Genomic DNA, 27,348 nt, shown 5'->3' on the forward strand with positions numbered 1-27,348 from the left:
CGCAAAAAAATTCGAAAGGAAAATTAAAGCGAAAATAGAGTAACATGAGGTCAAGGAATGTTGGGGGCCGCATATAGACAAAATGGCTAAAAAAGTGAACCAGCAACAGAACGACAGGCATCTAGCAAAAAATTGGGGCATCAATGGAGCGCCCTATTTGTATCCTTACCGATAAAACAAGTCCCATACCCTATGCAATTTTCCAACAAGTATCAAACAATGCCAACAACCATTAGTAAGAGGTATAATCTTTCACCTAGAGATCAAGGGTTCGAGGCACACACTGAACAATTCAAAAAGAAACATCAAAAAACAATCTGAAGAAAAATGAGATGATCCAATTTAGGGCATTTCAAATGGCATCAGAGGTTAAATAAATGTAAAACTCCCTACTTCCACAAAAATAGGTAAGAATCAATTACAGAATCCAAAACTCTATTTCAGATATTGTTGAAGAAGAGTGAAACAAAGGGGTACTCAAAATTTATCTTATGCAAAAGCTGCATAATGTACACATTAGAGATTCTAGGGCAAATATGCACACACAGCAGCAACCCACCCAACCCATCTCCCAAAGTTCCACATTTTTCATATATACGCGGACAAGAGCGGAAGCCTTCAGCACTGATAGTTAGATTATAACCAAAGATATCGGACTTGCCTTATAAAAACTGCAAGGCTTCGTCCATCCCATACAATTTCTCACATCAACCATCTCTCTCGTGCCACCATTTTTGTGACAAGAAGCTTCTGTTACAGCAGCTTCAATAAGAAATGCTATACTCGGATATTTTATTCCCTTGAACCAAAAGAAAAAAGAATTTTCCGTAATATATTACTTGCCGGAGATGGAAAATGCCAGCAGTTTGAAATGAACTTTGTCTTGCTGAGCTCTTCTAATTAGATAAAGCGCAGACAGGATGTTATTGTGTTTTTGTCTGATTGTTTTCATCGAATCTGACGTTTTCCACTAGGTCGGTCACTACCCATCGCTCTGCTATCTGCTGGGCCCCAACCAAGAATTCCCGGAGAAGCATTAGGTAATGGTATGTGAACCTGGGGTTGTGAATCTCCTTCGGTTCTTCTTCTCCTTTTCCATGCTTCTGAGTTTCCACTTTTCTGGTCTCTGTGAAACGTATCTGGAGGTTGGTGAGATGGATGCTTCTGAAACCTTCTTGAAGACTTGATATTGTGGCTAAATGGAGGGTTATGGGTAGAGTCATTTCCCCTCTCTATTAGACGGTCGGCTCCAGACCCATTAAGGTAGGAGGAAGGTCCCACTCCCGCTTCGTACTGCTGCTCCTCTTTAAGTTTGGAGTATATCTGATTAAGCCTCTCCCCAGATAAGTTTGAGAAAGTAGACACATAATTCCACAATCTTGTTGTCATCCCTGTAACACGGAAGAAGTAATCACGATTCAGAATACTATTAATATTTACTTGGGAAATTGCTAATCGCAGAGTTTAGAAAGTGAAGGTGAAATCTACAACTACAATTACATAAAAATAGATGGGTAAAACGTGAACACGATCAAGGTCATCAAAACATGGCTATAGACATTAGTATAAGGAATGCACTACAAACTATTTTTTGTCGAGCCAGTCAGATTTATATATGAATCATATCCCTACCAGACAATCCTGACTACCGGACGATCAAGTACACCTACAATCTACCCATCGTTCTAAAGCTAGAAATAAAATATATAATTTACAGCTATCTCTCGTCCAATTTGGACGAGCTAAAACCACAAATAAAGATCCTAAATGACTAACTATTGTCCGTCAACCATTACGTTTCAACATTTTGTTCCAAGTATATGGCTCTACTGTTTTCTTAAACATGCTACTGAAATCTCAGGAAGGATTAAAATTTTATCAAGTACAACTCTTCTACTTTTCATTTAATTAATCACATCTTGCACAACCCAACCTCTCACAGCATGCAAGTTCAATTTACATTTAAAAGCAAAACGTGCACCAGTATAGCAGAACAAACCACAGAAATAATGTGCAGATAACATACACATGAAGTTGCTTCAGATAAGGAATCAAGTAAAACTTACTAGATTGCTTATATGACTCCTCATGCTCCTGTACAATTTCATCTATCTTTCTTCCAAGAAGTTGCAGATAATTCCGAATTTTGGAAAGAACCTGAAAAAAAAGTTTGAGTTTTGCCCTTTAGCTAAAAAGAGAAGAGTTGAAAAGCATGTGCGTGCTAATAATGCTGATAGCTAAATAAGATCTACAGAAACGTAGGACTAACCTTCTCCTTTGGAAGTTTAGCACTTGTATCTTGCAACTTCTCAAGGCGCTTGAGTGTCTTCTCCTCATCAATCATGACATCCGCACACCACTCCATCCACTTGTCCTCCTTAAATTGCTGATACAGTTCGGTGTCTGACATTTCACCCTCTTCTCTCACCATTGGTTCAACTCCTGGGCGTTTTAGAGATGAATCTTTACTCACTCGAGAACTAGCCCTTGATGGTTTCACTTTCATGTCCTTAAAGCGATCATTCGATATTTTTGGCATGTCCTCTCCCTCATTCTTGGCAGCCTTACGGCCCGTTTTCCCTTTTGGATTTTTACCACCAACAGCTGCAAATTCCTGGCATTTCAAGTAAATCAGTAGTCAGTTCATTCATTCATCTGAAGCACACATTAATCATTTCAGATTTTCAGGTGACAAAGCCTCTTAGAACAAAAACATTATCTGACCTTAATCCTTATCCCAAGAGAACCATATGCTTGTGACGAGGGTGAAAGAATCAGCACTTTACTTGCTCATATACTAGTATCAAGACGATTATTTGACATAAAACAATCCTATGCTAATATTCAGAATGCACTAGCACAATTCAGAAATAATTTACTTTTCAATGAACATCCACATGTATTTTCAGATGTCATACCTAACAATTCTAGACCAACCAATAACTTTAATCCACTTATGAGCTAAATTGGGAATTCTAAGTAGACTAACGTTAATAACAACTATATTTTCTTCATAGCATATAAGGAGTTCAAGAGTGGCTGCTTTAGGTTGTTTGATGGGAGTCCTAATGAATAAGAGTCATAGGTAACAACTAGCAAGTTCAGGGGTATGTTCGAATCTGGAGGAGGATATGGTCAAATTGTTGGCTGGAAGTAAATTGACGAGGGCATACTTCAGCCACAATGATTAAATCGATTAAACAACTGATAAAAGACTTGAAACAATACAATCACCGCACCGCAATCCAGGTTTGCAAGAACCTACCTGAGATGATAACCACACATCGTAACGAATAATACTGGATTTTGCAGTGGAGTAGTCTAGTATTTCAAAATCGCGATTAGGTTCGTGTGTGCCGTAATGTTCATATGTTATTCCAGATTTTTTGCATGAACGTGTTCTTAATAATAGTACGTACAAAAATAATATGTCAGTGAGCTACCTGAACGCGACCAAATACATATCCAAATTACCTTACGCAAAAGTGCAGAAGCACGTTGATCCAAGTTAGGAGCACGTGGAAGAAAGGTTTCTCGTTGTGCAAGAGATGCTGGAGCAATTTTCTTCGAAAGACCAAGCTTAGGGTCCAACCTAATCTTCTCCCAGTTCCCAAATCCATGGTAGTGAATACCCAGAAGCAACTTTGCATCATCAACTATGAAATGCCCACCCACAAAGTTCGATAAGTACCAAAGAAACTTTCCAACTTATCAAAGTATTAAGATAAGTAAACTTGTACCTGGGTTCCAACCACACCCTTTGGACCACGGTGGATCCCTGAAGTGCATCAGAAGTCGGAATTGGGCAACTGGATTATGATACTTTTTAATGCGCTTTGCTAGGAGCTGAAGCTCTTGAATTCGATCCACCAACTCACTAGCTTTCACAGGGGCACCAAAAAAATCCAAGAGTGATCCCTGAAAATAAACACCATATGAAAATGTCATGTAATTCCACTTTCACAAATATTTGTTCTGAACTTTAACCAGTACTCTAATAATGAATGTTGGCTGGAACTAACCTTAGAATCGAGATTTTCTCCTTTTATCGCTTCTTTACAACCATCAACCAAAACATTGAATAGCTCAGTTTGTGCCTGAGAAGGAGCTGCTTCAATTGCACCACCAACCTCTGCTACTATGGAACTTATTTTACTCGTATTTCCGAACTTCTTAACCTAAGTAAAAGAGGTCGAGGTCACTAATATTGAAAAAAGAGAAAACCAAAAGATAAATTCCAAACAAGTAAATACACTCAACAAATGAAGAATTTAAGGAAATTATCTAGTTTCACACTATGATAATACAGGTTGCCTATGAGCTGTTCACTCTTCCCTAGAACAGTTTGTTTCCAACACGGCTGTGAAAAGTGATTCAAGAGTTGAAACCTAATTACTAAATTTCCTCTCCCTGTAGTAAACAAAACATTCTCTTTTCTGACTCTTCATGAATTTCAAGTTTTGCAACCGTGGACTTTTCTAGTTTTGAAATGCCTTGGAAGATTCTTAAACAGACCTGACTGTATTTGTCAACAGTCCACTGATGACTATAAATTAGCGAACTTATTGTGTATAGACCTGAGTCTGACATTGTTTTGAAATGTCTTGGAAGTTTTGTACCCCTTAATCGTACTAGACCAACACATTCGGGACATCTACTTCGAATTAGCCTGAAACTAGATGGAACTGAAGACAAAAGACACTAAGATCTCGGCTTACTAAATATGAAGTAGCGGCGAAGTAGGTTCAAAAACAAATCATTTACTTCACTACAAGAAAAAGAAATGAGAAACTACAGAAAAAGTAAGAAACTACAAGTCCACAAGGAAATTACAATAACAGACACTAAAAGCATGACACATTTAGTTGGTTATGTGTACCAGTTATGTTTTCTACCATCAAGGGAATAAAAAGAGGAAAGACAAGCAAGGAGATGCAATGTTAGGAAAAAGAAGGAACAGCATGAGAGTTTTACCGCACGAGCGAAAAGACTAGCATCTTTCTTGGATATGTTCCCATAAGACCATTCCCTTACTTGAGCACTTGCCCCCTCAATCATAGGTGGGGAATTAACACCATAATCTGCTTTACGGCGCTTCTGACCTCTAGCATTAGGTTGTTCTACTCCTCTACTTTTTCTTTTAGAACTTGTCTCCGGTTGATTGGCCTCCACATAACTCTTTGTATTTCTTGCAGCACGAGGAGCTATAGCTTCCTAAGGATACAAAAGGTGCATTTTAGGAGAAGCAAAAAACAACTAAATCTCTAAAAAGTAGATGGTAATTTCGGACAGCAATACACATCATAAGCATCTGGAAAAATATTATACCTCAGCTTGACTAACTGCTTCAGGTTGGATCCAACGACTCCAGAAAGTTCCGTCATCCTCAGCACTACAGAAATTAGCAACCTAGAAGGGAGATGAGCGAAAGGCAAGATATGAGATTTTTTTCAATAAAAATTTGAAACAAAATGACTTGAGTAAACCCACAATCTACACATAACTTCCGGAGTTCTAAAACATTCTTGCCTTAAAAGCACTTAATAATTCACTTCCTTCTTCTGCTTCGGCTCCTTTGGTTTCAACCTTTTCAGCTCTCGCAAGAATCTCATCAATGTCCAAGCTTAGAAGTCTTTTCTTGTTTTCTTCTTCATTTTTTTCTTCCTTAAAGAGTTCCTCGGCCCCAAACCTTAAGATTGCTGAGAGTTCATTCTGCAGTCATTCAAAAGTTATTTTGAGAACGTTTTGCTGTAAAGGAACAACTAAATTTTCGAAAGAAACTGAAACCAACCCCATTCGAGAATATATAAAATGGAGATGTAAACAAGCTAAAAGTATTGATTATTCTTTTAGTTTCTTACTTTGTTGAACATGGGACCCCCTTTCTTGGTCTCTTTCTTCTCGAGTCTACCTTCAGCATTTAGCTTCTGTATGACCAAGTGATCTAGAACCTAAAGGAATAGACAGTATTGATAAGAAGATGAAGTAAGAAAGGATCCAAATAACTATATGCAAGTCAAACAAACAAAATCACTTGCAAAATACAGTGAGATATTAGCTCCATACCATCTTTTTCTTAGCGCGCTCCAGGATATCTTCCTCTACACTTTTGCTTGTGACAAACCTATAAATGTTAACAACTTCTCGCTGCCCGATTCGATGAGCTCTACTCATAGCCTGATGGAAAAACATTAAAACGTAGGTTTTGAGAAATAGCTTGCAATGTGAAAATCAGATATGTCTACCCAAATACGGGTAAGTAGAAATGGTACTCCCATTTCATTACCTGTAAATCATTTTGGGGATTCCAGTCCGAATCAAATATTATAACAGTGTCTGCTGTGGCAAGATTGATGCCAAGACCACCAGCACGCGTTGACAGAAGGAAACAAAAATCATCACTTCCAGGTGCATTAAAATGCTCCATCGCCTGATGACGCAGATCCGCTCTAGTACTCCCATCAAGTCTCTGAAATTGGAATCCTCTAAGAGACAAGTACTCTGCCAATATATCCAGCAACCTAACCATCTGCAGAACATGTCAAAAACAGAAAACTGTAACTAGATGGAAAATTAATGGATAAATAAAGGGAAAATGGTCAAAATTTCCCAGGCCTATTTATCTCGTAAAAAAATCGATATATTGTTTTTGGCTTCAACTTCCTACGCAAGAGAGTAAGGGTTTGCACATATTCGTATATACTGCATAGTATGTAAGTATTGCACAGTTTGATACATCTTTTCAACCAAGAAGACCAACAGAGAATTGGATCTTCAGCTCAATTTCCTGGACAAGAAAACTTGATTCATCTGGAATCATAGGAGTTGGATATAGAGAATGTTTGAACTGTAACAATAGTTTGAATTGTACTACTTCTCACTATCTTCGCGAGTGCACTTTATATCCCACATTCATCATACAACACGAAGATGCTACGTGTGAATATTCAACAAATAGACTCCAAAAGCAAGAAAGCAGTACAATATTTAAGAGTACACAAAGCACATTCTCCCCAACACACCTGAGAAAATATTAAAACACGATGATTTGTTTCACGCAATCGGACTAACAACTTGTCAAGTATTACAAGTTTGCCACTGCTTAAAATGATCCTCTCAAGTTTACTGCTATCATTAGTGTTACTATCGCCACCATAACCATGGTCAGCACTTTCGAACAGAAAAGGATGATTGCAACATTTCTTCAACTCTACAACAATGTTTAATAAAGAAACCTGAAAATTCAAGAGAAAAGTGTGCATCAAGCAACAATAGATATCATGATATAAACATGAAATCAAGAAAGAGGTAACTTCAGTTTGCCCCTAACGGGTTAACGGAGCTAATGACCCTCATTTAATTACTCATCTTTCTTCAAACAAAGTAACCCACTCGAGAAATTGAGAGCTCAATAATAAAATAAAACGATACCACCATAAGTAAAGCGTGAAGAAAAAAAATCTAAGATTCGATAATCTCCTTCAATTGTATTACACATTACCTGATTCCCACGGACTCCTTTGTTCAAGTCACGAAAGTTACGTTCCAAAATCCACTTGTAATACCTTCATAAACACAGATATAAAGTAAATAAAAACAAAAATCAGTCATAATAGCAAGACTAACAAAAATTGTTGCAAGTTTAGTTGACTTGAGTGCTTACTGTTTCTGAAGAGGAGACATTTCAACCCTAAGAATGCGTTCAATTTTCGGAGGCAATGACTTCTCAACATCCTTTATAACTCTTCGGAGGATATGAGGTCTCAACTCCTTATGAAGGTTAGCAAGCTAAAGATATACCGAGGACAAATATAAGTGTCATAGTACCGTCCAGAGAAGAACAGATGGACCAAGACTCCTAAGGAATAGAGTCTATGCAAAGTCATGATTAGTGAACATACCTCAAGTTCATTGAAGGAGCTGAGATTCTTATACCTCTCAGCAAAGTCATCTTTGCTTTTGAACTTCTCCGGATCGAGAAAGTGAAGCAAGGCCCTGTCATTGAAAAAATGCAATAAGAACTGGAGTCGAAGAACGGAAAAAGAAACCTAGGCTTTTATAAATTCCTCCTGGCTATGAGCTATACCAGAAAGGATTTAGAAGAAAACGCCTAATGTTCTACAGATTAAGCAGTACACGTCTAACACTAAAGGAACATATATTTTAAAAAGGTTCTTGAGAATCTAGTGAAAGAAACTTGAAGTTGATCAACCAAATGAAGCATCCATAAGTGAATGATAATAAAATAAGATGATGAAGAATGATCACCATAGCTCTTCAACACTGTTCTGCAACGGAGTACCCGTTATAAGCAGCTTGTTCTTGGTGCTAAATTCCTGTTGAAATAGAAGGTAATTTAGATACCAACATACCAGACATCAAAAAATAATCTAATATGCATTGGCAAGCCATAGTAGAAAAATAACAAGACAGTGATGTACCGAAAGTGTCGTATATAGCGATGCTTCACTGTTCTTCAGTCTGTGTGCCTCGTCGACCATAAGATAGTTCCACTTTATCTTGGAAAGGACCGCCTTATCCTTCAAAACGACTTCATATGTCGTTAATATAGCATTAAATTTAATACCTCTGGCGTTTTTCTTATTGGTGTAAAATTCATGTTGCTCGCAAACCTGCAGAGAACAACAGTGAAATTTCTGTGCATACGGATAACAAAACGCATAACGTAATCAAGCTCAATAACTATAAAACATTCACAAACATCTATAATATGTCAATATTTATTTATTCTTTTTTAACAATGAAGCACTATTTTTTTATTTTTTTGAGGAAACTCGTAAATACATTCATTAATTGAACCACAACATTACATGAGAGATTTTATTCCTCTGAGAACTACATGAGAGTTACATAAGTAGTTCTACACAGAACTTCGAATGCAAAGTGCCTCATGAAGGGAACGGAATTGACAAGACACAGACTCAAAACAAAAGACCCTAAAGGTCGACAAAGAGAAAAAGATCCTTAAGATCGAGAATTAAAAGACCCTAAAGGTCGACAAACTAAAAGAACTAATACTAAAATTGCCCCCAACCAAGATAACTACCGCCGCCTATGAAGGTAAATCACCGTCACCACTGAACAGTCGCCGCCACTACGATAAAAGCCACCATCACTACCAGGAAACCACCATGATCCAATCCACAGAACCACCACCATTTCGTAACACAAAACAGACTCCCACCATCCCCATTAAAACCACTGAAAACAACCAAAAACACTACCTCTAGCCACCACCATTATCTTGTTTTCAATGCCACCACCACCACCATATACAACAACACAAACCACCGCCATCACTTTCGTACAAAACCCCCGCAACCACCATACGACGCTAATCAACCACCATCTCTTCCATTCAAACCCTTCACCACCATCAGAAACCCTAAAATGACCACCACAATACACCACGACCACCATCTCATCAAGAACACAACGGCTACCACACCGATCTGAGACCCTAGAAACTATTGATGGAAGGAAAACTAACTACAAAGGAAAGAAAAAAAAGAGATCCGGCGAAGGGAGGACCCTTCGCCGGAGGAACAAACATAGATCCAGTTGTAGAGAGAGATGAGAGAGACGGTTTGAATCAATTTTCAGGTTAATTTTCTAAAACCATAAACTTTGTACCTTTTTAAGGTTATTGATTGATATGACATGCCATTTAGCTATGTCGTTATGCACTCATATAACAACTTAATAATAACTAATATTTGAATTTCATATCTGCATTTCAGACTGATAAGTTAAAAGGCCGAGCTTAAATAAAAAGACTCACCTCCCGACTTGCACGGTTTCCGATATATACAACAACATTCATTTCCGGAAGCCACTTCCGGAATTCTTTCGCCCAATTTGTAAGAGTTGACAATGGTACGACGACAAGAAAAGGACCATGAATTTGTTGAGCATTCTGCAGTATAAAGCAATATTGTGTAAGAAAAAGTTCAAAGGAAAAAATTTTAGGAACATACAATCAAAGAACGGCATAATAGAAGATACCTGTAAAAAGCCCAACATCGACACAGACTGAACAGTTTTACCAAGACCCATCTCGTCCGCTAGAATAACATTTGTGTCATTTCTCCAACTACGCTTCCAACAAGCCGTTTATTAGCATACAACAAAAGCAGGCGTATCAGCATACTAATAGTTCATATTAGTAATGTTGAATCCAAGAAGCGCAGAAAGAAATAAGAGCAAAAAGAGGGTGCAAGAGACCTATTAACAAGAAAATTCAAGCCCTCGAGCTGATAATCACGAAGATTTCCTCCTTTCAGCCACTCGGGTTGTTCATCCAGCTTGCGGAGACTATCTAAGGACACAAAAATTTCCCGAAGGCCAAAAACAAAGAGAATGTAAGGTACTAAAGTGAGAGTGTCAGATGTTTCGGTTGAAATACGGGTATCAAGTGGTTAAAATTTATCAGATAATATTTTGCTTCACAATACTAAACCTAGGTTTCAAATGTTAATGGCACCTATAAATGGATTTTATTTATGTCAATACTCATTTAGTAACAACTGAAAGGTGGAAGTCTCACAAGTTCCCAGCTTTATCTTAATTTTTAGCATTCAATCATCCATGCAACTACCTTATCTTGCTCAAACACAATTGGGACATTCTTACACGATTTTCCTATTAAACATGAACGCCACCCAATTCTAATCTTAAAATAAAAGATACTTTTACTTACGTAAGCGGTAAGTCTACAACTTTCTAAACCAACTTTAGTGGCAGCATGTTAAGATGTGAGAGTGACACAAATGATGTATAACGGTAAGCGGACAAGCGAACGACCTTAAGGCCTACTTTTGTGCTACATAATTGAAATTTTCAAATATATATTTTTGGGTCTACTTGCATTGTTAGTTTCTAGCGAACTTTTTATGGAGCAGACAATTTAGAATAGGTCTATCTTTAAGAGTGATCTAGATAGTGACGAGATCATCCTCACAAGAAACAGATTACGTTACCCTGTTGGACCTAGATGTATGATTCCACTTATAACTTTCCATGTAAAAGGAAGTATGACGCTCTATACGATGATTGGCTTTTCATGTAAAAGGTATGTACGCATGCAGAGACAAGAAGACACGAAATGGACCTTTGCTTCTTTTCCGCTGAAAATCAACCAGCTTTCCTTGCACGGTCATTGCATCCTCCCTAGCCTGTCCACGAAATAACAGATAAAAAAATTAGAAGTTAATGGAACTTCAATTGTTCTTCAGTAAATGTAACGAGGTCCTATGCTAAACTCGAAGTCGCAATGTTGAGCAGCTCATCATCGATGTATTTAACGCAGAGAGAACATGTTTTTAACAAACTATGAGTGGTGTAGTTAACCTTAAAATCTCGTAGTGCTAGACGTACCATAAGACATTCTAAACCGAGCATACCTTGTATTCAGCAATCAAATCCTGAGCAAATGCAATATCCAGTTCCTTTTCCCTAAAAACATGTCAAAACCACCATAGGTATGAAAGAAATGTCAACTACGCCTGTTTTTAGTTCATAAGCAGAGACACTATAAGGATGAAGCTAAAAGTAAAATTAGATCCACACATGCAGGGCTAACAAGTGTAAGGCCAGCAAAATCATGAGATCACTTATAATATATAATACCAGGTAGCTTCAGCATAAGAGAGTCCTTTCCACTTGACCAGATACTCGGGTATTACGTCCTCTGAACCACTTTTGCTAATTCTATCAGCGAAGATTCGTTCGACCTGACTATACTGCTTAATAAGGTCCAATTCCATTTCCTTGCTCACGTCATGAACCTCAACCTGACCAAATAGGGTTTCATATGTGAGTAAATAGGAACAGAAAATGTAGTTGTGAAAAAAATTGATGCCGAAGGAAAGCCGTAAAAGCAAATTGAAGCTACAAAACTATCAAAAGCAAATATTAAGCCATGAGATCTATTTTGTACTATGTTACAAAAGCATTTCTATTTTAGTTTTACCTAGAGAATAGTAATGACATCTAAGCTCAAAAACCATCAAACACCAAACTCATCTAATTTAAGAATAGCTAAAATGAGGAGGTACTTAATCTACACCATTTGCAAAAGAAAACTTGAGAAACAACGAACATATATTACCTCCTCACGGGACAATGTTCTTCTAAATCTCCTTTCCTCCATCACTCGTTTTGTATAATTCAAGACCTTCTTATAGCCAGTCATCTGCAGATTCATTAAACAAATAGGCAGGAAACGCAAGCATCAGATCGGTTGCACCTCATAAAGAATCTTTTAGAACAAAATTAATATTAAAAATGATCTTCTTAGATCGACTGATTTTTTGCTACCAAAGAATCTTTTAGAACAACCAATGAACTTTAGAAAGCTAGTTGCACCTCATAAAGATCGGTTGGCTTACATTTTGGAGATCGGAAAACGATTTCCAATTGCAGTGTAAATATGATTGGCCTTTCCATTTTATATAAAACTCAATTTCATTCCAATCTGGATCAGAGTCTAACAAGTGGCTCAAAACAGCAGGCTGTGCTGACTTATTGTTCCTCAAAGCATCTTCTGCCATGCCCTTCGGCTGGTGCCAAAGTACCCTTTCAATACAATCCACATCTTCTTCTTCAATGTCCTCCTGCAAATTTTGTTTAATGAGTATCATGTAAAATATGAAATATAATAAGATGAAAACATAAAGGCGATAACTAATGTTTTTGTATGCATTTTCTAGCCTAATTTTTGTTTCTAACAATTTTTGTTTTGTGGCAAACTTGCAATTCAGAATTTAACAAGCAATATGGAATATACTTTTGGAGAAGATTTTTCTAACAACCAACTAGTGGCTCATTCAGTCGAAAACCATTGGCATGGGCCTCAATATCAACTTCAATGCTAATTTAAATTCCCACTAGTGACATCTTCGTGACAGTCTAATTCCTTCTTCATCACAAGTAAAAAATCTGTTCCACTTGATAAATTAACAAAGATAAGGATTCCCTTTTCATCTATTTACCTTCAAACCAACTAAGTACAAAAAAAAGATACTATAGTCTGCTATCAAGCGGATTCCTTTATTTGATTATTAACCATTAGTGGAACAACCCTAAGCTTTCCACTTACCAGCAGAACAGCAACGCTGATGGCCTAAAACACAAAAGGCTCAAGTGTGTAAAGGCAAATAGAGTAATGGAGGCACATGAAGCAATTGATCGAAAGTGCTACCTTACATCAGTTAGATGCATTAGAATGAAATGAACGAGAAATATAACATTCTGCTTTCCTGAATCAGTGAATTGCGTTAAGAATATATACGTAATAAAGGATAAAGGGGAATGTTTATGACGACAGAGAGATTCTTTTAATACTTGAACAAGAGAAGATAAAATGAAATTAACTACATTAAACTCACCTTTTGGCTTTTTTTTGCCTTCTCTTCTTCTATTTCTTCACTTTCTTCGCTCTCAACATATGATATCTTTCGTGTTGACCGAGTTGAACTGCGAACATCACCATTTTGTTCTTTGATATTTGTGGCCATAGTTGCTCTACCAACATTATCCTTACGGACATATCTAGCTCCTCTTGCCCTACTACCAAAATCAGCATCACTTTCATTTTCCGAATCTTTTGAAGATGAATCCTCATCTTCCCAGAAAGTTTTTGCTTTCCTTTGACGAGTTTGTGTAGAAGCCGGTTTATTTTCCCTAGGTTTTAAACTGCGTCCTCCTTTACTTCGTCCTTTACGTTGGGATTTCCTGTTATAATCCATATCATCATCGTCTAAGATATCCAGGTCATCATCATTATCGTCATCGTCAGAACCATCACAATCCCACTCCTGATCCTGTTATAATCAAAAAACAAAAGAAAAAACAGCCCAATAACTCAGTATCATCTATGTGAATAGTGGCACATGATTAATACTAGGACCATGATATAAACCGTAAAAAAAATCATTTTCACAGTAATGACTTTTACAATACGGCAAGTTAGGGTAACTCTTCGATGCGGGAGAAATTCCTCTGACGGCATGCACCGGTGGATCTCACGCCAAAGGGTGACAGGCAAACTCACCTTCTTTGCTGTTAATTGGTTTCCGGAAACCATGGAACAGCATGATACTCAAGGGAATGATGAATGTACTCGAAGCAACCATCCATAGTTGATTTATTCACCCTAACAAAGGTCTGGCTCATTTTGTTTTGTCATCATCATTATTTTTCACATGTTCAGTCAGCATATCACATTATCACCCTAAAAGACCCAAAAAGTTCCAACAATTGCTGTAAATTACTTTAAATAATAGCTTATTAACTCAAGAAACTTCTGGTAGCAGGTTTACTACCTTAAAATTAAAATACAGCTAAAGGACGCAGATAGGCTAGATATATGTATTCATTCCACATTGTACTTTATAGAATTAAGTGGCCAACTTGTTAACCATCTTAGCGCACTGCCAAATCCAATGAAAATAGCTTTATTAATATTCCACTTCGTAGTTACTGTGTTTAATAGTCTTTTTTTTTTTGAAAATTAACTGTGTTTAATAGTCTTCACTTCTATTAAATTGGATCAGAATAACGAAAACGAGCTAGTTTCTTTGTCTGCTTGCAACTTCTGATAGCCATAAACTCAAATAGTGTAACTGATCCATAACCGTAAGTGCCACTAAAGAGCTAAAAGGTGTTATGCAGTTCAAAAAGAAAGATAATAGTGGATGTGGCCTTGTACTCTTGTAGTAACAGATTCCAATAGAATATTCCTTGACTAAGGGCCTAAGGGGTAACCTTTTTCCTGCTGCAGCTGTCCGTGCCTCCAAAATCAGGCTCAAAATCCTCATCATCAGGATCATCACCTGCAAGCAAGAATCGAGATATTGCTCTATCAACAAATTCAAAACATTTCCATATTACTTAAACAAGATGAAACATTTTTTCCAATCAAAAGAAAAAAGTAGACACTGAACAAAAAAACAGCAGATTTTAGTGATCAAACAACCAAAGCTTTTGCAAGTAATCTAGAAAAATATAGCAAAGTACCATCTTCCTCTTCCTCATCGTCATCTTCATAATCATCGTCTTCATCATCATATTCCTTGACATTGACAGCCTTTGTTCCCCTAATCATGTTCTTATTGACAGACATAGGTGCGGAAGGCTGTTTCGAACTAGAAGCGGTGGACCGATTCAGTCCTCTATAATGCAATGAATCGCTCTGCTCTTCCACATCCTGCTCATAGTAATCATCGGACAACATCTCCTCTGCAGGTACTTCAGCCTGACCACTCTGGTCCTCTTCACCTTCTGTCTGCTCATCATAGCCTTCTGTGTCTACTCTATCTTCCTTATTATCCACGCAATTATCTTCCGATCCTTCATCATTGTTACCATTAGAATCCATGTATTTCAAGTCCTGAGCAGGATCAAATCCTTCCTGTCGGCCCATAGGTTGACAATCCTTCCAAAAGGAAGAACCCCACTTCCCAACCACAGCTGCTCTCCTTCCAGAAGGATGATTATTTTGAGTTGTTCTCGAAATAGAAGCTGTTTCGTTTTGTACCCTACCTCCACCATCAACCTGTTCATCCTCACTCCTTAAATGATCATCCATCTTCAATTCACTGTCCTTCTCATAGCCACTAGAGCTTGCATCTGTATCTTCATTTTCTACTAAATTATGAACTCCTCTCACATTGCAATCCTCGCTATTCTCATTTAGATCATTGCGTGAATCCATTCCATCCGAAAAATTTCTGAAAAAGGCCATGTTTTCACATGGGCATCTTTTAAATTTGGTTCAAGCTCTTAACATAACAACTCTCTGCTGCAAACCGAAAGAAAAACATAATCAAAGTGATTAACTTTCCAAATATATACGAGCAATGAGAACTCTTGCTTATTAAATGGTGAAAGAAACTACTAAATTATAAAAGTTAGAACACCAACTCTCCATCTTACCACCAAGTGAAGAAGTGAAATTCAATATATGAATAACCAAAGAAGAAATCAAAATAACAAAATGAGTTCTATATGTATAAGATGAGTTAGAAAATAAAAGATGTATAAAATTAGTTCTGAAACAATTTCCCGCCCTATGAACCAAATAACCTAAATTGGCAAGAACAAAATCAAAAATTGAGACAAACCCAATCAAGAAAACAAAAATACAATTCAATATAAATCAAAACTTCAAAATCAATAGATCCTAGAGTATAAACAACAGATCGATGACCTACAATTAAAATAAAATGAAAAACCCCAAAACTTAATCAAATTTCAATTACCCAAACCATTAAACGAACAAGAAACCCTAAAAATTAAATCCCAAACCTCAAATCCCAAATAACTAAACCTCAATGAACAAAAATCAGATAAAACTGAGTAACTGATGAAGAATCGAGAAAAAAATAAACTCACTCATATAAAAAGATGAATTTCCAAAGGTAAAAATTGTTTAACGATGAAGAAAGATTAAAAGAAAAAGTGGGTAGGTTAAAAGTGCGGACCTTAAAGTGGTGGCGCTCCGGCGAGGGAAACTGAACCGCCGACGGGTAAGAATGAGTGAGAATCGGGTTTTTTTCCGTTTATGGTTGGGGGTTTAGTAGATTGAAAGGTACCGATGATGGGTAATCTACGATGAAAGAGTAAGAAATTAATGGACTGTGTTCAGATGATCGACGGGGTCCAGGTGAAGGGGGGAAGAAGAGAGACGGGGGCTTCTACCGGGTAGACAGAGATATACTCAGAGAGAGAGAGAGAGAGAGATGTTAATAACGATTTTAATTTTTTTTTTTCTTTGGGAGATATGTATTTTAGGGCAAGGGGCTGCCTAGTCTAACCCCTCGAATTTTATAAGTGAATCGAGATCATTGATTTGAGCCTTTTATTTTAAGAAGCTAAGGTTGTGTTTGCGTTTTCTATGGTGGGGGAGAACACGCGAAATCCGTCATATACACCCGAGTCTATGAGAGCCAAACACCGGAGACTATAGCAGACTAACCCTAAGACATAAGCAAGTCGCTCTCGGGTTTTGAGGTGTTACTTTGCGTCCTGCCTCACTCTGACCAAGTAGTGTTTCATCGGTGATATTTGTCAAACTGATTATAACTCTTGCTCCTTTGGTCGATAAAATCTACCCAAATAATCTAACACGAATCTATACAATTAATTCACCCACTTTTATGGAATCTTAATCTAATTGTGATTTTGAATTCATTTATGTGTTTATTTCTGAGAAAACGATAAAGGTTGAACTCTTATATCTCCGATGAATATATATACATATAATATATACCATTTAACTAAGGTACTTTTCGTAGTATTGTTCAACACAAGAATTGTTTTATCGCTATGGCAGAATCAAAACTTACATAGTTAGGTTTTGAATTTTGCTCTTCGAAAAATGAAGTAGATGTGAGAGTTCATCTTTGGCAAAATAATTTACATCGTAAATTTTATTTGAATTTCATATCCTTGAAAACCAAGCCGTACTTAAAACTCAATTACGTAGAAATATATGATATTTTATTTTATTGTTGAAATCGTAGAAATTGTCCTTGCTCGGTCTATTTACATTAGTCATTTTAGAGTTTTTGTTATGGTGAGGAGAGGGATAACAAACCCAAGTTGAATCACAACTAATATGTCTACGGCAAAATTAAGTCGTCAACTTCATTCTATACATCACAAACTAAACTGCATTTCACTTAGGGTTCGTTTGATACACAGTAAAATCGGGTTAGAAAATAGATTTTATTAAGACAATTCATTTTCAGCTATTTGATTCAACTGAAAAGATTAGAAAATCGATTTCCCGTGGAAAAAAAAAGTTGGAAAAATGGGTGAAAATTTTATCACATTTTATATGGTAAAATGGTTTGCTCACTCTCACTCTCTCCACGTCCGGTGACTCTTTCTGTCTCACTTGCATTCTCTCTCGATCTCTCTAACCCCCTCTTTGTCTGGCACTTTCTATCAAGTGTTATTCTCTCTCATACTCATCCTCTTAATCAACTTGATTTTCTGTAAGGACCAACAATCATCTCAAGATTAGCAATTAACAGTAGTTAAGGACAACCTGAAATGTCAAAAATCCTTAAAAAAATCAATTCACATATTGTAGCAAAAAATTTATCAGACATAATCCAATCCAAAACCCTAATCCCACTTATGCTTTGGCGGTTCAAGAAGTGAAACCTAGAAAAATCAATTCACATATTGTATAAAAAAAAGTTATGAGTCAAAAATTTCAATTAACAATAGTGAACCTTAAAAAGGAAACCCAGCTTTTATGAACCCTAAGGCCAACTTTGCCGTGTGGGAATGAAATGTGATTCCTAGGGATCGCATCCTCATTATGCGATTTCAAGGAATCAGATTATTTTAGTTTAATGTTTGGTTTGCTCAGAAATAAGAAATTAATTCCTGATAGATTTCTAACTTGGTGTTGGTTCGTGTAGGAATCGGTATGTAAATTCTTGTAAAAGCCTTGTTATATCTATTTACTCAAACTACATAAATTATACGTAACTTTATTATATATTTTAATCAATACTATATATTCAAATTTGTAAATGTGATACACCGCTTTAAGTAGTATTAAAAAAAATTACTATAAAATAAGGCCAATAAAGGTCTCGGCTAATTTTGTCTTTTTAACATTATGAAATTGATGTGAATGAATAAAGAACGAGAGAGAATGGAAAAGCTAGAAAGAGGGGGAAATAGTGACATTCGAGTAAGATGAAAGTGAGTGAGAGAGAGAAAGATTGCTATGGTGGTGGCTGAACCCTAAGTTTTTTTTTTTGTTTAGTTGTGATATTATGCCAACACGGATTTAATATTAGTCATTCTAATCTTTTATTAAAGATAATTTTGTCTACAAATATTAAAACAAATCATCCTGGAACAGAAATCACAAACCCACCCCCTCTACGGGTTTGTTATGTTATTGCCCCGTTTTGAGGTGTTCCCATTCCCGGAAGAATAAAATTCTCCCTGCCTGCCCCGCGAGCTAAATAATACTAGGATTGTGATCTATTCCCGCGCGCCAAACATGACCTAATTGATTCAAGAAGAAGAATTTATAGTTTACAACAGAACAAACGGCTCAAGGGAGTTTAAAGATCCATAAAACACCCGATCCAAAACCCTAATCCCACTTATGCTTGGGTTGTGTTTCTTCGTTGAAAGATCGATCCAGAGAGAAGACGAGATTTGGAGTTAACACAGCAAGACGAATTTTGGAGGCACCTCTAAAAATGTCCAACCTATATCTAACTTTCTAAAGACGCTCCTTACAAAGTGATTCACACATTAATCTCTAAAGGCACGTCTGATTTTCCAATTCCTTATCAAACATTTTAAAATATATTTTCAAATGTTAAAACTTTTATTTTCTTTCCCATCAGAAAAGTTCATTTTCACGTCCAAATGTTTTCACACGAATAAACAGAGCCTTAAAGAAATTGGCAACATATATAGTTGGAGGGCATAGTGATTGTTGTTGTGCTAAGGTCCATTGGTGAGGGTCTGTGTCACCATTGGGAGCTTCTTCTTGCTAGTCTTTTCCGAAAACTCAAAATGCTCAAAGCCTTTAGCTCAAACTGATTCGCTTGATATCTTCTATAGTTTTCGTGTACCAATAAGAGGTACAGTTGCAACCTTGAATCATTATTGGCTACTCTAAGGGAAACTATACGTCTAAACGGGATTATCAGTTTTCTCAAAGTCTGATGTGTTCTTTCCGATTCAGTTCAAATATCATCGATAATCGTCTAACTGACTGAAAACCTAGATCCACTCTTATAAAATATTGCTCTCAGTCTATAGAATGAGTACCAACGATCGAATATCTAAATCAGAATCATATTTCCAATTTAGTTCAAATAACATCAATTATCATCTTACCTAAGGAAACTTTTGAGTAAAGTGTGTGTCTATCGCATATGAAAGTGATTCCATGGAAGGTAAAATTGGTCGAGGCTTTAAGTGTTAAAAGCTATGAGTGTATATAAAATGTCCCAACTTTGTACTCCACTACTCCCATAGTGAAAAGAAATGGAAGTTCTAAAGGCTCCTTGTGATTACTGCAGGCACCACTACTGCCGAGTTCATGTCGAAGGAAAGTGCTATGTCTGCGATGAATTTTTACTATGAGAACACCCATCAGTCTTCAACTTGGTCCAAAGACTTCGACCAAATATTTGTTTAGTCCACCCACTATAAGATGAACTGTCGCGAAAGAAGAAGTTTTCATCTTTGGTTAGAGTATAATAGAGCGATATTGTTTTATTGCATACGATGTAATGTTGTTCTCGTTTAGATCATTATGTGAATCCATTCCATTTGAAAACTTTCTGAAAAATGCTATGTTTTCACATGGGTATCTTTTAAAATTTAGTTCAAGCTCTTAATATAGCAACTCAAACCGAAAGAAAAACATAATCAAAGTGATTAACATATACGAGAAATGAGAACTCTTGATTATCAAATTTACATCCTAATGGTGAAAGAATTTAAAACCCACCAAACAAAAACATTTAACCAATGAATTCAATCTAAATTGACTAGAACCAAATCTGCATGACCTTAAGTTCACTGAAACCAAATACTTTTAGAATTTTAGCCTAGCAACAAATACTTGTTCATCATTGATGTAAACCAGAATAAAGCAAGATTTTAGTTTATCGTGCTTTGGACGAGGCTCGAGGACAGAGTTAGCCCAGTGATCGAATCACGAGTCATTCGACTCCTTCTGTTTTTAAGAAATCATGTCGCTTGGAATTCCGGAAAGTGAATTCTCTCTTTCAAATCCTGGCCTTGGTAGAACTTGTCTTTGATTGGGATTTCGATTGGAAAGATGTTAGGCTGGTTCCTCATGTGCCTAAGAAGCCAAGGCAATCTCAATTGAAGCCAAATCCAGTTTTGCCTACTCAATCTTTTTTTTATAGAAATAGCACTCGACCAACGGGGGGAGCATAAGCAAGTTCATGTGATTGAAACCTCTGTAATCGATGGGAACCTCGAAGCTGTCTGGGGCAGAAGCAAACTCATATTAGGCACTGATACAAGCCAGGCCCCCTCGATTTGGACATGCAACCCGAAAATAGAGAAAGTGAAGATAAATCCATCTCAATGTACAAATAGCATTGCCTTGGGCATACAGACCAGAAAGAGAGAAAGACCGCTGGCTCGAAGAAAACTCTTTTAGCGCCTAGTACAAGCCAATCCCCCTCGATTCGGACTCCTTAAGTTAAGTGGAAAAGAAAGTTCTTCCCAAACACGAGTTTTTAGCCTTCTACAGACAGGGATACCGTCTCTATCATCTGGTCTTGCTTTTCGTCTTCAACAGTCTCCTGTAAGCCGGGCCCCTGTTAGCTACTTGCTTTCCACCGTCATTGGGCTAAGCTTCCCGTATCCCCTTTCTTCGGTGCTGACAAACAACTAGAAGGTCAAGAAATCTCCCGCTGAATCAGTATCCATCACCTGAGGACTTTCTCAATGGGTTATACAGAGAAAAAACCTACATTTTTTTGTACTACCATACAAAAGTTCTATGTTAACGAAGATAGAAATCGAGAAAAATGTATAAGGCCAAGTTCCCGAAAATCGGCTTTCTCTACCCATGAGAACTCATGAGCCTACTTACTTTTATGATTACTTAATTTAACTTTTAAGGATGCTTTTCTTCTGATGGAGTGTTTTGCTTTCCCGAACATTTAGACATCAGCGGCAAGATATACGGAGAACTTAACCAAGTCCACCAAACTCGGCTAGGGCACGAGCCTTTCCTTAACTCACGAGCCCAACTGTCTGGTTTTATAGTTACTGCAGGATGGTGCAGTTGTAGTAATAGACTAGTAGTCAAGTAGTGGTTACTTTATGGATGATTTTGTTTCTTAGGACATAAATATCACTCTGAAACAAGAGTTTTGTTTGTGGTGGAAGAAACTTCTGAACATATAGCAAAATAATGATAACAGCAGTTACCTTATCTTTCCGAAAATTCTTTTCGCTCTCTTTGGTGGTACTGTCAAATATGATGGATATTGATTATGAAAGATGAAACTTTGAGGATTATGTTTCCTAAAGTCAAGGTCTTAATAATCTTAAAACTTTGAGGAAATGAATAGAAGACAAGAAATTTAACTAATAATCCATTAATCTGTATAAATGAAGGCACCATAATTTTTTTCGTGGCGAAGGCTTCACGAACCCACCCAAAAGACCGCACCGCTTACTAAGCTTGAGTGTTCACTTATAGCACAGGCTCCGAACACTCTCGTGAGAAATGTGAGACTATCACTGTAATTTGATCATGTGTGCCAATTATAAAACTCGTTGTTGTACCCCTTATGTTCAAAGGGAAATTTTAAATGCACCCACCATTTTTTTATATGCACACACATCAAAGGTATATCTTGCTCAATATCGAAGGCAATGTGAGTGCATATAACAAAAAATGGTGAGTGTATTTAAATTTTCCCATGTTCAAAAGTAGGGTTGGAATCGAGCGGGAATGTGTGTTTAGGAGCAATTGAAGCATTGGGCCAGGTAGATCGGATGTTGAACTTCAATATCTATTAAGGTAAGTGGGTTAATTTGGCAATTTTTTTTTAACTTTACCTTGTCCATTATCAGCCCAAACTCGTTAAGAAAAGCTCAGATAATTCAAGTATGGACAGACGGATATATAGCGGGTGAACACATAACTTGAAAAATCTAAGGGCATCCAAGACAAAACTTAAGAAGCCCCAATATTTGAATTTAGAAGTTCAAACCACCATTTGTTGTATTTGCTCACATATAAAACAAGACTTGAAATGGGTATAGGCAAAGGTGCCTTGTAGCCCTTCCCAAGAACTCCTTTCTTGGAGCACTCAGGTTGGGAATAGGAATCCCCAATATTTGAATTTGGAAGTCCAAACCACCAACTATTGCATAGCCTCACATAGGGGTGTACACGAGCCGAGCTCTTAACGAGCTACTCGAGCTCGGCTCGACAATTGCTCGTGCTCGACTCGAATATTAACGAGCACGAGCTTAACACGAGCCCAAAGTCATGCTCGTTTATGTAAACGAGCCGAGCTTGATCATTCTTTAGTGTATCACGAGCTACTCGTGAACAGCTCGTTTAACATACTCTTATAATATTGTAGTACATAATTACGTATTAGTATTGAAACTTGTACATGAAATATCAACGATTAAAAAATTATCGGAATATAAATAATTAATCATTATTATTGTATGTGACAAATGATCATTGAAGTATTTTGATGGTTTAGGAAGTTTTAATTTGAAGTATTTTGATAAACGAGCTTAAGACCATGCGAGCTCGAACTCGAGCTCTTTCAAACTTATGCGAACCGAGCTTGAACAAGTGGACAATTACTCGAACGAGCTCGAGCTCAAGCTCAAGCTCGACAGTCAAATACACGAACCGAGCTTGAACATCTTACTACTCGGCTCAACTCGACTCGAGTACACCCCTGCCCTCTCATATAAGACAAGACTTGGGAGTGGTTTGAAAACTTTGACCTACCAAATACCAATCAAGATCTCTTCTATCTACAAAACTTAAAGATTGTGGTTGACTAATCAACTCACCATCAAAGAAGAGAGAGATAAAAAAAGACTTAAAACACAAAGAAAGAAACCCTAGTAAGCATGAAGAAAACCAGCACAAAGGGAAAGGTCATCACCTATAATAAACAAAAATAGAAAAAACCCAAGTTCCTCTGATACTCATAAGTCATAATCTTGATTTCATGAACTTAATTGGATCTTATCCACATTCAAAATTAGTATTCATACGTGTATATATGAGAGAGTAGTACTAGAAGTTATGGGAATGGTACATAGATTGATGATGATCATGGCTACCACTTGAAGAACCATGTCTATTTATAACTCCTCTTTGATTACTTTCATCTTGATCTCCATCCATCTTACACCCTAATTCAGCACCAAGATTCAAATAAACCAGTCTTGAATCAAGACTTAGGTTAAAATTGTTGTTGGTGTTGCTACCACCACTATTCAAATCTGTAGTCACTCTCAGTGGATGACTTTGAGTTACCAAAGAAGTGTTACCACAAGCACCACCACCATTACCGTCTTCGCGAGAAAGAACAAGAGCGGCGGATTGAACAAGCTCAAGACATAACCTAAGTTTGTTAGGTTCAATGTGGGATAACCCAGGGACAACACCTTTGAAGAGAAAATCAGTAGTTAAAGTTCGAAGAACATCTATCGGAGTTATCCCATCGATAGTTCGAACATTAGGATCGGCATGGTGATCAAGTAACACAGCTACCATGTCTGGACACACCATCTCAGCTGCTAAATGTAATGGAGTTTTTCCTGCTGGACCAGCTTGGTAATTAACATCAGCAGCACCAAGTTCAAGTAAAGCTTTAACAACTTCTCTACTACAATGTTCAACACTATAATGTAACGCTAGGGTTTCATCAAGATTTAACCCTTCACCCATTACCATAAGTTTAACAAGTTCTACATCAGATGAATCAAGAGCTCGTCTCATTCTACGAATTTTTTGATCTTCAAGGTCCGCTGAAGAAGCGCTAAGATCGTATTGGTGATGGTGCTGAGGAAAAAGAGAACGACGGGCAATCGATGATTTTAGACGAAGCTCTTCGATTTTAGCAACAACATCAATTGGAAGATGTTTAGCTAAAACCTCTGGTTGAAGGCCTGATTTAGATACTAGATGTGAACAAGTAGTCCATAATTGCTGCATGTCTTGTTTTCTTGAAGCAATTAGAACTTTCATTACATCTTCAATTGAAGCTTTCTCTACCATGATTGCCAATTGCTTCTGTTAAATAATTAAGACAATGAAACAAAGATGAGGTAATAATTAATAATAATCCAAGTAGTTTAATTAAGACAATCTCCCCAATTATTTAATTAACAGAAATGCTACGTGACCCAAAAATGGGGGCCGATCACAAGCCGAAAGCTGATGTGGACGACTCTCATTGGCGAGAACCATGTAAACAGATACCTTGACCAATGAGACCCGACCACATCAGCTCTCGGCCTGTGCTTGGCCTCCATTTTCAGACCTTAAAGCATTTATTTTGAAGTAAGCTTGTCCATACTAATAGGCCATAGTATGCTAGGAAGATAAATAGGGTAGTGACTTTATTATTATAATAGTAATAATCCAATCATACCAACTTAGACCTAATCTTCTATATGGGGAAAGTTGAATACAAGAAAGAAAATCTAGAGAGAGTGAAAAGATTTGTTTTGAGATATAAGATGAAAAGTAGAACTAAATTTAGAAAGGCATGGTTGAATAAAGTAGGACTTATACCCAATTCAAGAAATGAACTTTAATCAAAATTGCATGAGATTGAGAGGGTGTTTGATTTTTTAGCACTTGTAAGTGCTACCACTTACTAAGTGATAATCACTTAGTAAGTGATATCACTTGTAAGTGATGTGGCGTTTGTTTTCCATCACTTCTAAGTGCTTGATTTTTGTTTTTATATTAAATCTAAATGTCATAAAAATGAGAAATTGTCTATTTTGACCTTAAAGTATTTACATATTAGTATTTCATACTAATTCATTGTGCTCGCGAGTTTAGATACAAGAGAATTACGGTTTATGAATACTTTGTGTTGGAAATATTAACCTCAAATAATTAAAAAGTATGAAGGAGAAAGAACTTACGTTGCATCATGGAGTTTGGGTGGTTCCGTGACTAATGAAGGAAGAGATGTGAAAAAAATTTAAGAGAAAAGCTTAGGTGAAGGATGAGTGAGAAGGAAAAGTGTCATCGCTAAAGTCATAAAAAGATTTTTTTTACTTATCAATTGTTTAAGATTTTCTTTTGTGTTATAATCATATTGGTAATTATTATAATCGGAGAAGGATAAAAATGTCTTTTTTAGCACTTAGAAAGTAAGTGCAAAAAAATAAGCTCCAAGTTGGAGCTTACTTTTTTGCACTTACTTTGACCCCACTTACAAGTGATATTCACTTATTAAGTGAAAAAACAAACGGCCTAAAATTGCCGGCCCACACTTATTAAGTGAAAATCACTTAATAAGTGCAAAAATCAAACGCCCTCTGAGATTAGTTTTTTGAAATAACTTTAAGAAGAATATCATATAAAAAAACATCAACAAAATGCAAATCCAAAAGTGAATTATCTATAGAGCTCTTTAGATTTATGATATTAACAAATTGAAGAAAACCCATCTATATTTTCCAATAAAAATGAAGAACCCATGGTCCGAATAACAATTTTTGTACAGTAAGATTCGAACTCTGGTATGTGCAGTAGAGGAACAAACATGAAACCACTCAACTGAAGTGGGTTTCACAGATCGATCGAGTATTTATAAAGTAAGTAACAATTCAACATAGACGGAAAGAGATTGGTGGTTGTGGTGGTGGTGGTGTGGTGATGATGAAATTTACCTGAGTGAGTAATACAAGTTGTTCAACACCAAAAGATCTAGCGGCCGAAAGGGTATCAAGAGCAAGATCAATGGCAGAGGAACAATGTCTATGCCAACAACCTCTATCACCACAATTAGGTCTAGATTCATGTTTTTGAGGAAGAATTGAAACTTGCCCACTATACAAATATTGCAACATCAACAAGAACACTTCATACCCAACTGAATTCACTGGTATAACTTGATGTTGTTGTTGTGAGTTATTTCCTAGCCCCACCGCCACTCTCGGTGACGACCCACCACTGATAACCACCTGTTCTGGTGGTTGTGGGTCAGACCCACAAAAGAATTTCCTGAAAAAAAGACTCCTAGCAGCTAAGATACAACGATGAGCATGAACAAGACGACCTTCTACACTAAAAGTTACATCACTAAAAGCTTGACCATTTATAAGTAGGTTTAAGTAATCTAAAGAGAGAGACTTGAATGATTCTTCATGGTTCATCTTTATAATTTCACTTTTTATCTTGGGTTTGTAGTAGCTAAAGAGCAAGCTCTATATATTGTCTAGGCTAAGGGAGGAAGTAGAAGAAGAAATTCAAGTCCTTTCATTTGTGCTCTCTTTGATCTTATCTCATGGGTTCTTCATTTATTTTGGTTGTGTGGGTATGGTTTAGATATATGAAGAGAGAGAGAGAGAGAGAGAGAGAGAGAGAGAGAGAGAGAGAGAGAGAGAGAGAGAGAGAGGAGAGTTTGCTGGTGGCTGATACTTAATAAGGAGTTGGGAAGAAAATTAGGAATTCTTTGTATAGTATGCTAATGTGGCAACCCCTCTTGAAAATGATATAAATTATGATTGTTGACACCTCTAAACTGCACCAAAGACTAATCTCTCCCCTATCAACCC

At 36.9% G+C, this 27,348-nt stretch overlaps 2 protein-coding genes across 3 annotated transcripts; both read right to left on the reverse strand.

Annotated features, from left to right (window-relative positions):
• Positions 1-318: 318 nt before the first annotated feature.
• CHR5 (chromatin remodeling 5) lies at positions 319-17,002 on the reverse strand. 2 transcript variants are annotated; one of them, XM_086642222.1, is made up of 30 exons: positions 16,506-17,002; positions 15,040-15,820; positions 14,788-14,855; positions 13,410-13,844; positions 12,411-12,635; positions 12,131-12,214; positions 11,650-11,813; positions 11,424-11,475; positions 11,132-11,195; positions 10,246-10,339; positions 10,027-10,114; positions 9,803-9,937; positions 8,442-8,633; positions 8,269-8,336; positions 7,902-7,995; positions 7,664-7,788; positions 7,502-7,565; positions 7,023-7,235; positions 6,287-6,529; positions 6,067-6,177; positions 5,862-5,951; positions 5,530-5,712; positions 5,329-5,409; positions 4,975-5,214; positions 4,023-4,178; positions 3,741-3,918; positions 3,475-3,656; positions 2,270-2,614; positions 2,067-2,157; positions 319-1,391 (listed from the first exon to the last, which is right to left on the reverse strand). In XM_086642222.1, exons 2-30 carry the CDS (start codon positions 15,764-15,766, stop codon positions 949-951), a joined length of 5,235 nt encoding a protein of 1,744 aa, XP_086498348.1. In that variant the 5' UTR covers positions 15,767-15,820; positions 16,506-17,002; the 3' UTR covers positions 319-948. The 2 variants fall into 2 exon arrangements, with proteins under 2 accessions (XP_086498348.1, XP_086498347.1); XM_086642221.1 differs by having other exon boundaries at positions 15,040-15,823; positions 16,506-16,976.
• Positions 17,003-23,688: 6,686 nt separating this feature from the next.
• LOC147540325 (BTB/POZ domain and ankyrin repeat-containing protein NBCL-like) lies at positions 23,689-27,348 on the reverse strand. The gene is made up of 2 exons (XM_086644080.1): positions 26,461-27,348; positions 23,689-24,841 (listed from the first exon to the last, which is right to left on the reverse strand). Exons 1-2 carry the CDS (start codon positions 26,944-26,946, stop codon positions 23,840-23,842), a joined length of 1,488 nt encoding a protein of 495 aa, XP_086500206.1. The 5' UTR covers positions 26,947-27,348; the 3' UTR covers positions 23,689-23,839.

The sequence above is a fragment of the Eschscholzia californica genome, unplaced genomic scaffold (assembly GCF_041429995.1).
Source record: "Eschscholzia californica isolate CP2 unplaced genomic scaffold, dmEscCali1.0.p SCAF_5, whole genome shotgun sequence".
Classification (NCBI taxonomy): Eukaryota; Viridiplantae; Streptophyta; class Magnoliopsida; order Ranunculales; family Papaveraceae; genus Eschscholzia; species Eschscholzia californica.